The sequence below is a fragment of the Cucurbita pepo genome, chromosome LG03, assembly GCF_002806865.2.
Source record: "Cucurbita pepo subsp. pepo cultivar mu-cu-16 chromosome LG03, ASM280686v2, whole genome shotgun sequence".
Classification (NCBI taxonomy): Eukaryota; Viridiplantae; Streptophyta; class Magnoliopsida; order Cucurbitales; family Cucurbitaceae; genus Cucurbita; species Cucurbita pepo.
The window spans coordinates 5484393-5494682 of NC_036640.1; the positions used below are offsets into that span (position 1 = coordinate 5484393).

General features: G+C 36.5%; 1 protein-coding gene, 1 long non-coding RNA gene and 3 other non-coding genes across 5 annotated transcripts; 3 read left to right on the forward strand and 2 right to left on the reverse strand.

The window, feature by feature from the left end:
• The first annotated feature begins 167 nt into the window (after positions 1 to 167).
• Positions 168 to 249, forward strand: TRNAS-GCU. Its single transcript has one exon. It is a non-coding gene; the product is annotated as a tRNA-Ser (tRNA).
• A 186-nt stretch (positions 250 to 435) lies between these two features.
• TRNAS-GCU lies at positions 436 to 517 on the forward strand. The gene has a single exon. It is a non-coding gene; the product is annotated as a tRNA-Ser (tRNA).
• A 1933-nt stretch (positions 518 to 2450) lies between these two features.
• Positions 2451 to 2532, forward strand: TRNAS-GCU. Its single transcript has one exon. It is a non-coding gene; the product is annotated as a tRNA-Ser (tRNA).
• A 1197-nt stretch (positions 2533 to 3729) lies between these two features.
• Positions 3730 to 5559, reverse strand: LOC111790441 (transcription factor MYB46-like). Its single transcript, XM_023671333.1, has 2 exons — positions 5255 to 5559; positions 3730 to 4833 (listed from the first exon to the last, which is right to left on the reverse strand). The coding sequence occupies exons 1-2, from the start codon at positions 5533 to 5535 to the stop codon at positions 4146 to 4148; spliced, it is 969 nt and encodes a 322-aa protein (XP_023527101.1). The 5' UTR covers positions 5536 to 5559; the 3' UTR covers positions 3730 to 4145.
• Positions 5560 to 9276: 3717 nt separating this feature from the next.
• On the reverse strand, positions 9277 to 10274 carry LOC111790443. Its single transcript, XR_002814476.1, has 2 exons — positions 9722 to 10274; positions 9277 to 9639 (listed from the first exon to the last, which is right to left on the reverse strand). It is a non-coding gene; the product is annotated as an uncharacterized LOC111790443 (long non-coding RNA).
• Positions 10275 to 10290: the final 16 nt, after the last annotated feature.

A 10290-nucleotide genomic window follows, 5' to 3' on the forward strand; every position in this document is an offset into this window, starting at 1 on the left:
AAAAAAAAAAAAAAAAAAAAAAAAAAACTAATCTATGTATTTTTAAGAGTTTGAATCTCTCAGACAATGATCTTTCCAATTTTGTTGTTTGCCTTTGAACACTTAGGTTTCGAGCCGATCATCAACGTTGTAAGAGTATATTAATAAACTCATATTGGCAAACAACAGTCGCTTTGGCCGAGTGGTTAAGGCGTGTGCTTGCTAAGTACATGGGATTTTCCCGCGAGAGTTCGAATCTCTCAGGCGACGATCTTTCAAATTTTGTTGTCTGGCTTCGGGCCGGTTAGTAGTCGAAANTCTCTCGAGCGACGATCTTTCAAATTTTGTTGTCTAGCTTTGGGCTGGTTATTAGTCGAAACCACGTTACATTTTGTTTAGCCACTAGATCATCAACGTTATAAGAGTATATTAATAAACTCATATTGGCAAACAACAGTCACTTTGGCCGAGTGGTTAAGGCGTGTGCCTGCTAAGTACATGGGATTTTCCCGCGAGAGTTCGAATCTCTCAGGTGACGATCTTTCAAATTTTGTTGCTTGGCTTCGGGCCGGTGTATTAGTCGAAACCATTTTACATTTTGTTTAGCCACATAGATCATCAACGTTGTAAGAGTATATATAGTCGCTTTGGCGGTGTGGTTAAGGCATGTGGCTACTAAGTACATGGGATTTTCCCGGGAGAGTCCGAATCTCTCATGTGACGATCTTTCAAATTTTTTTGTCTGGCTTCGAGCCGGTTATTAGTCAAAACCATGCTACATTTTGTTTAGCCACATAGATCATCAAAGTTGTAGGAGTATATTAATAAACTTATATTGGCAAACGATAGTCACTTTGGCCAAGTGGTTAAGGCGTGTGCCTGCTAAGTTTTGGATACTTATGCTTCAAGTGAGTTATTAGTTGAAACCTTGATACATTTTGTTTAGTTACATAGATCATCAACGTTGTAAGAGTATATTAATAAATTTATATTGTTTAACACCAGTTGCTTTGGACGAGTGGTTAAGGTGTGTGTGCTTGCTAAGTGCATTGGGTTTTGCCGCACATAGTGGGTACTATACTGTTACATGACATGGGTACCATACTAGTGTTTCTTCTAGTGAGTCCAAATTTTGTTGTCTAACTTTGGACACTTATGACTTATGAGTGTCGTCAGGGTTAAGGAGTGTTGAGGGTTGTTGTGTTAGATACCAATGCTAGTGTTTAGTTTGGTGAGTCCTAGGTCGGGCTCGAGAGATACGCAGTTAGTTGTTTCAATACAGGTTTGTTGTGTTACATGCTTAGATACTGATGCTAGTGTTTTATCTAGTAAGTCCTAGGTTGGGATCGAGAGATAGGCGAGTTAGTTCTCTGATGGGATAGCCCACATCCATTGGGTAGTTGTATTTTTCCACTTTGTCTGTTGACTCTTAGAGAAAGGAAAATTAGTTCTCTAGTGGGATAGTCGACCGCCATTGGTTTGTGTTACAAGCTTAGATACCGATGCTAGTTTTGCCATGGTTTGTCTTGTGAGTCACTGGCCAAATTCGAGAGAAAGGCTATTTAGTTCTCTGATGGGATGGCCCACAACCATTGGGTAGTTGTATTTTTCCGCTTTGTCTATTGAGTCCCGGGCCGAAGGCGAGTTAGTTCTATAGTGGGATAGGCCACAATCATTGAGTAGCTGTATTTTGTCGTGTTTAGCTGCAAGTCTCGAAGACTGTGAGAAGGTTCATCAATGAGATAACCCATAAGTAGTGCGCAAGTTTTCGTATTCTTTCTGGAGCACAATAATGTTTAGTGGGTCAAGTTAGCAGCCAGTTGGATGTTGAAATCGTCATCCAGAGATGTCAAGATTAAGTGGTAGAAAATGTCACAATCCACAATGTGATTGTGCCATCGAGTAAGTCATCAAGGACGATGACTATTTTAAGTGAAGAGAGTGTCACAACTATGCTATAATAACAATAGATTTTGATCCCTACATGCAGATCGACAAGGAGGTGATCCTCAAGTGGCGCCCATCCAGCCACGTGAGAGTTGAAACAAACAACTCTCATGATGTGACTGAGGAGGACAATGTATCATTCAATACATTAAGAAGAGTGTGCATTAAAGTCAAGTTGAGGCACAAGTAAAGTTGGAGAGAGACAGACATGAGTGTTTAATTAAATTTTAATTTCAACTAAAATATATTTTAAGAAATTATATTTAAAATAGTTAAAAAATATATATATATTTTAGAAATTCGAATAAATATGAAAAAAAAAATTATGAACTTAAATAAAAATAAAATAAATAAATGTATATATATTTGCATTAGAGACAAAAATGTATTTTTAAAAATCTTCGATTGATTTGATTAATTTAAAAGGAAAGCAACACGCGAAGAATAATTTTTCAACTAAAATAACTAAAATGGTATTATAATAATAGTCTAATAGATAAAATACGCCTTGATGGTCAACAAGAGTCGCTTTGGCCGAGTGGTTAAGGCGTGTGCTTGCTAAGTACATGGGGTTTCCCCGCGAGAGTTCGAATCTCTCAGGCGACGTTTTTATTTCGCTTTTTTCTATTACTTTTATTTTTATTATTAAAACCCGATGAGTTCGAATCTCTGAGGCGACGTTTTTATTTCGCTTTTTTCTGTTACTTTTATTTTTATTATTAAAACCCGATAATCGAGGCGTCTGCGTGCTAAATATTGATGCTGACTGTTCTATTTTCTAAAGAATAAAAACAGTAAAGAATGAAAGTCAACCCAAATCTCTATAAATCCTTTTATTAGTCATACTTTTAAGACTTTTTAGGTAAATATCATTTTTTTTTTTAAATTTTAGAGACTGAATATAAATGACTAATATTGTGTATGATGCCTTCCTCCGTGTCTCTCGAGTGACCAAGTGTGAGTCACTCATTTGATTCGGTAATAAACGGTATGGTATTATCTATTTAGCTTTGTATACAAATTTGTTTACATCCTTTAATGCAGGTTCTTATGGTCTCGGGAGAATGAGGTGGTAGAGTTTTCAAGGGCAATAAATTTTGAGATATTGATTTGAAGATCGAGAGTGAAGATGACTTGGTACTATAAGATGCTAGATGTGTGTCTAGTATCATGATAAATCTCATTTCAACAAGAATTCTTATATGTTCCCTACTTTGTTAGTTCAGTGAATTGGATTTTTTTAAGATCATTTTTTGATATGGGTGAAGTAATGTCCAAAATTGAGAAGAAAAATGTAAACATATCATTTTAAAAAAAAATATATCAATAAATCAACCAGAACTTAATGGTAAAATTTGTCGAAAATATTCGGACTAAAGTTAGACAATGATTAAAATAATATTTTCACCTACTTTTTATATCCATTAACTTGTTTCAAATGAGCATGGTTAAAATATCAAATGAGCATGGTTAAAATATTAGTTATCTCTTTTTTAACTCAAATCTCTTGCTCGTTTTCGGGTTGGGTTGAAGGTCCATACACCCTTCTCCTCTCCTCCTTACCCATTTGTTGTTCTTTTCGAGTTTTATGTTACTTCGTCGTGGTTTTATTAAGCTATAACTTTAAAAACAATATCAAAATGTTGACTCTCTCTCATAATGTTATGTACATGTTCTTAACAATATATTGGATGCATGTTTACTTGATAAGGAAATAAAGTAGCTGAATTGTAACACATTATGTGAGTTTAAAACATGAATATATAAACAATATTGTCTTATCAAGGAAAGAAATGTCTTGATATGCTTTTGTACACATAAATGACAAAAACAACAAATGATCCAAACCCTTTGCTGCTAACAAAACACCATGTTTTGAAGGTACACAAACTTACGAAAAGTTGCCTCTCAACTTGGGATTTGTAGAACAGAAGCCCTTTTTTTTTGCACTGCAAAACACTGCTTTATCTTCAATCTACCTTCCCACCTCTAACTCCCTCAGCTGTTCATTCTTTTATTTTGTGGGGTTTTATTGACAGATAAGAAATCATATAATATATGGGGAAATATATATATATATATATATGAAGAAATGAGGGACAAAGAATATATATATATATGTATATATATATGTGTGTGTGTATGTGGGATTTTTGTTTTCCCCTTCCAAAGGAATTGTAAAATAAATGAAGATTTTGTAGAGGTTTAGAGGTTGGAGATCAAAGGAAATGAGGCAATGAGGATATATCTTGCATGAAGCTTTCCAAATCCCATTCATTATTACCCATCTTCAAGCTGTCTTGTAAGTGTCCATGGCTTCCCATGTCTCCAAACATCTCCTCCACATTCAAATTCTGCTCATTTGTGCCCAAATACTGACCAAAACTGCTTTTATTGTTCATTAATGGAGGGTGGTTCATCATCTCTTCATGTGGAACACATACCACTTCTCTTTCAATTTCCATTGATCTTTCACCCTCCAAACATTCATACCTAAACCGCTCTTCCATTCTCATTCCCATTTCTGTCAAGCACCCTCCTCCTCCTCCTCCTGGTGCTTGCAGGAAGCCATTGGTGGCCTCGGCCACAGAGGCCACTTGGAAGTTGTTGTCTACAAAAGCCATGGATGAACCGTCAAATGAGCTGTGTCCTGTTGCAGAAAACGGTAACTGGGAAGACGATGAGGAGGTTGACGATGAATCCATGCTTATGTTCATACTCATGATGTCGTGTTCTTGCATTGCCATTATCCCTCCATACATCATGTCGAATCTAGGATCTGATGATTCATGGCTGTATGGAGAGGACGAAAGGTTGTTTTTTAACCTTTTCTTTAACGTGGAATTCCAAAAGTTCTTTATTTCGTTGTCTGTTCGTCCAGGCAAACGAGATGCAATTTGAGACCACCTGTTGATTGTTTCCAAAGAAAATTGGATTGATTAGTCTCGAAACTCGAATAAAGAATTGATGCACAAGGGAACCCTTCAAACATGCCAAATGTTTATAAATCCGACACCATTTGAATAAAGATCTGATTTACAACATAACAAGTAATGCTCATTTTTTCACACCATCTTTACAAAATTCCTAGGAACGCAATGTATTCTCTATGTAATATGACATGAAATCCATGACATTACCAATGTTGAACACATATAAACCAAATAATCATATCATATTACAACCATAACTTATCTAAACAAAGCTATCACGAATGACAAGTTTCTGGATTTAGTGAGCATATAGTCTCCCCAAAAGAAACTCTCATTTGGGTATGAAGAAAAATGAGTGAAGGAGGGAGAGAGGGAGAGAGGGAGAGAGAGAGGACCTGTTGCCTATGAGGGAATGCAAATGCACAATAAGCTCTTCTTCCTGGGGAGAGAAGGCTCCACGTTTAAGGTCAGGGCGAAGATAATTAATCCAACGAAGACGACAACTCTTGCCACATCTCTGAAGCCCTGCATTCCTAGCAATGTCACTCCAACAGCCCTGCCCATTGTTCAACATATACCTCATCAGCTTCTCGTCCTCCTCCGGTGACCACAGCCCTTTCCGGTATTTGTTCTTCTCAGCATTCTCTTTCCCGGGAACCACTTCCGGTTTTCTCATTCTTCTCTCTTCTCTTCTTATGTGTTTTTTTTTTTTTTTTTTTTTTTTTTTTTTTTNGGTCACTGCATGGAGAATTGTACATATATATGTGTGTGTGTGTTGTGAGAGGTATGTACAGAGAGAAAAAGAGAAGGCTTCATGGCGTGGTAAGGGTGATGATGATGGAGACGGTTGGGGATGCTTTGGTTGCTTGAAGAATATGGGTTTGAATGGTGAATGTGTTGAGAGAGAGAGAGAGAAGATTGTGTTGGTTGGTTGCTAGGTGGAGTGGAAAACGGATTGGAGGGGGACCTCCATTTGTGTATGTGTCTCTCAATGGAGAGAGAGATAGAGAGGGAAGGGGATGTTTGGTCTTCTTGTCTTTGACTCAATTCTTGTCCTTTTTTTGCATTTTTCTTCACTCACAAGGTAATCATTGTCTCTGTATAACAAAGAGCTACAGTTTTGCTTCCACTTCACATAATAATCTCTCTCTCTCTCTCTCTCTCTAGAGACACGTGACTATGAAGAATAAACCTAGAGAGAGAAAGTACATTGGTACTTTGGGATGTGTTTCTTTTAGTGTTCCACAACTTGATAAATGTTTTTCTTTTTCTTCCTTCCATTGATCCCTTCAATTCAAGATTGGACTGTCCAATTATTTTTAATTCTCTGTTCATGAGATCTCCTTTCATTCAAGGCCACTGTTTGAACAGATTTCTTCACCAACATAAATGTATAACACCAAATCCTACAACCATTTGCCTCTTCTTATGACAAAAGCATGACTAAATCTTCTAAAGAAAATTGATTTTCCTAAAGAGACATCATGGACATATCATCTTTCTCTGGTCTATATTGTACAAAATGGATAGATTGATTGTGTTTTATTTGAATAAAAGTTAATTGGTCTACATGTACACACTTAATACATGTCATAGAAGTGATGGAAAGAATTTGAACAGTTTTGAGGTATGAGATCCCACATCAGTAAAAAAGGAAAACGAAGCATTCCATATAAGGGTATAAAAACTTCTGCCTACTGACACGTTTTAAAAACTTTGAGGAAGTCCGAAAGAGAAAACCCAAAAAGGACAATATCTGCTAGCGGTAGGCTTGAGTCATTCTAAATGGTATCAGAGCCAGACACCGGGCAGTGTACCAGCAAGGACGCTGGGCCCCCAAGGGGGGTGGATTGTGAGATCCCACATCAGTTGGAGAGGGGAACGAAACATTCCTTATAAGAGGGTAGAAATCCGTTTTAAAAACTTTGAGAAGAAGCCCAAAAGGGAAAACCCAAAGAAGACAATATCTACTAATAGTAGGCTTGGGACGTTACAAATGATAGGTCGTTACAAATGGTATCAGAGCCAGGCACCGGACAGTGTGCCAGCGAGGACACTGGGTTCACGAGGGGGGTGGATTGTGAGATCCCCATCAGTTGGAGAGGGGAACGGAGCATTCCTTATAAGAGTGTAGAAATCTCTCCCTAGCCGTTGGAATATTTCGAATGAATATAATAAGTTGAAAACCTGGTTGTTTTCTATAACTTGATGCGGGCCAAACTTCCTCAAGAAGATGGATCATAAAAGCATACAGCAAGAAGTGGGGCCTTCAACACACCGATTTGATCCTCAAAAAATCTCACGGTATTGGTGTGCCCTTCCAACATTTGGTACCTTTTATTTTTCCTGTTTTCAAGAGAAGAGAATGAAAAAGAAGAGCCAAAATTGTAATCAAACAGATCTAAAATAATTGTAGTGGGTACACAGTGCAATGCAATAATCAAAAACTTAATCTAATGAATATGGTAAATCAGTTTGTGAGCATTCTTGATAATAAAGTCACATGAACAGATATTGCTTGCTACATCAATTAAGAGATAACATGACCCATCTAATAGTTAGCTCCATTAATTGCAACAGTAACTCAAATTCCTTCATTACCAACAACAATTTCAAGCAATCTAGCTAGCCTAATTGATTGTCTACGTGGTATTTGTGTATTCTTATCCAAAAACATACCCATCATTGCTGTCAATTGCTTGGAATGCGCATAAAAATTATACAAGTATTCCATACGTATTCATCACCCTTCCCTATTCATTCTTACCTGATCAAGAACAGAGTTTGCAAGTTTAGATCCTTTCTGATAACATAGATTTTGTGCAGGTCATGCTACAAAAATTGATATCACTAAATCACAGATACACTGCAAAAGAGCGAAACACAGACAGAAAAATTTTTAAAAATGAAAAAGAAAGAAAGAACAAACCTACCTTCTTTCAAGAAAGTCTTTTTTAAGCAATTCGTTCCTCTACCTAATCCCTCTCCCTGCATGCTAAGTTTGAGAGAAAGAAAATCCCTCTATGCACCATATTATCGGGGAAAATACATCACTATTTCCAGTCATTGTCACAAAGAAAACAGTTCTACAGGTCCTTGTCAATTCATGAGATTGCAAGGGAAAATATGTTGTTTTTTAGTCTGAGCATCCCTATGTTTTCCCCCCTGAAAGAGTAAGTAATTTTCCTGAGCAAAAAAGCAAATGAGAGACTCCAAAGTTACTCAAATGTTCAATAAAGCGCTCTATTCTATCTATATACAGCTGTACCAAAAATCCAAGTCATGATTATGATCCAACACAAAGCAACATCCTACTTGGATACAAAGATAAGAAAACCAACCTGTTCCTCAATACAACTGGCAATCATCAGCGACACAAGGAGAATTTAATTGCAGATTTCTTTTTTCTTTTTTAAGAACTTGTATTCATATCAAAACAAAAGCTTTTCGACCCAAAATCATGATACAAAAAGTGGAAGAACTCAAAGAAACCTCAGATAAAAGGTGAATGTCTTTCATGTTAGTGCTTCTATTGAAAGTGCCTCTTCTGCATCTGAGACCCCAAGAGATGCTGTCATCATAAGGAAAAGCAGATCAGTGCTACAAAAGAAGTCCAGCTTTTTATATCCCAGGAATAGCAGATGGCATTTGGTGAATACAGAAAAGGCAAATGAAAGAATATACAAAAATTAACATAGTAAAAAAATCATTGAACTTCATATAAATCCAGAAAAGGACAAGGGAAAATAAATGGAAAAATTAAGACACTGAAATCATTGAACTCCATTCCAAATGTAAAGCATCATGATTTTCAAAGCGCAGGAAAACTAAGATGAGAAGCTTGTATTCTTTGAAGAATACACTTGCATTTTACTTGATATCACGTATTACCAATCCAAAGGTTGTAATCAGAACAACTAAAGTTTATTGTAGCCAGGAAGTGCTACCAAAAAACTTTGTATTAGGGAAGGATCCAAGTCAGTCAAAAATTGTGGCATTAATATGTCATAACGCCACATGTAAACACTCACATGGTCGAGTGGACAACTTATGAAATGTTGTGTATCACAAGTTGAGACAACCTAAAAGAAAATGAAAATAATTCCCACTGCAAAAAACTTGAGATATTTGAAATTTTAACATTTCTCGTTGAGATTGTGTTGTACAATCAATTGTTTCTCCAATTTAATGAAGAGTCCGGATGCAATTTCTCATTGCACGATCTGTTGAATTTGTTGATTATATTGGTGGTTCCAGAAGGAATGGAAGCAACAAAATCTGCAAGGAGAGATCTTGTAAACTAGAACCTCGAAAAATTTTATTTCAGCCTCATAGTAACAATTGGGTAGTGAGATATGAAGCCATTAGTTTGTATTACCATTGATACTGATAGACCTGTCGTCATTTGGAAGAAAACTTAGCATCGATTCTGAAGTACCTGGGAATAAGATACTCTTAAACCAAGTAGCTTTTACTAGATTATAATCCACCGAAACTCTTATTTCCACTTAGACGGTTGTATACCATCATATCAAGTTAAGGTAAAAGGGCAACAAAAATAACGGGGAAAAAAAAGAAAATATCTTTTTCCATTAACATGGATGACAGAATGACGACGATGGACATTGTGCCACAGAAGTTGAACATCTTTTCAGAGTCCATCAGAAGTTACAGGTTGACGCAAGAACCTCTCCATTTGACGTGCCCGGGTTTTAATGGACATGTCCAATACCTTCTCGCCAAATTCTACAACTAGACCACCAAGTATGCTGGGATCAATCTGGCAAATACAAGAGTACTGTTATATTTTCTCAGAAGGCATGCATGCAATTTGAAGCCTAAAAAATTTCCAACCGAAGTACCTTCTGCTCTAGCTTAACCTTCTTGCCCTGTCCAATTATATCTTGCAACGTCTCCGTCAATTCTTTCTCTTCTTGTGGTGGAATGGGCTGGGAAAAAACCAATCAGTTGTAAGGTGCATTGAGGTTTATACAATTTAATATCAATTTTTTTTTTCTGTTTTGGTAAGAACTTTGAAATACTAATTTGAAATATAATATGTCAAATAGAGGTAAAATTACACAGAGCCGAAAGATAAGTTGTGGTTCAATATTTTAGATGACAATAAATTTACTTCAGGTATCTCTGTGACTGACATTTTCATCCGAGAACAACGAATGGATAGAATCAATACGCTAAAAGTAAAATAAACGTAAATAATTCGATAAGGCTCCTAACACAAATATATAAAAGGCATCCCACGACATCCACAAATCAGTTGCCAAATTCCAATGAGTCATCATCCCATAGACACAAATATCACTTTGCACAAGTTAATGCTAAATATATTCCACGTTGAACTTTGTAGCCGAGAATCTGGTGGTTGCCTGAATTAAAAGAAAATAAAATAAAATAAAATAAAAAGGGCAGA

What these genes read in the sequence shown, in the direction of transcription:
- LOC111790441 (XM_023671333.1), bottom strand. Translation starts at nt 5,535, where the DNA reads ATGAGAAAACCGGAAGTGGTTCCCGGGAAAGAGAATGCTGAGAAGAAC. An exon ending in CATTCCCTCATAGGCAACAG is followed by an intron (nt 4,834 to 5,254) that starts GTCCTCTCTCTC and finishes AACAATCAACAG; the next exon opens with GTGGTCTCAAATTGCATCTC.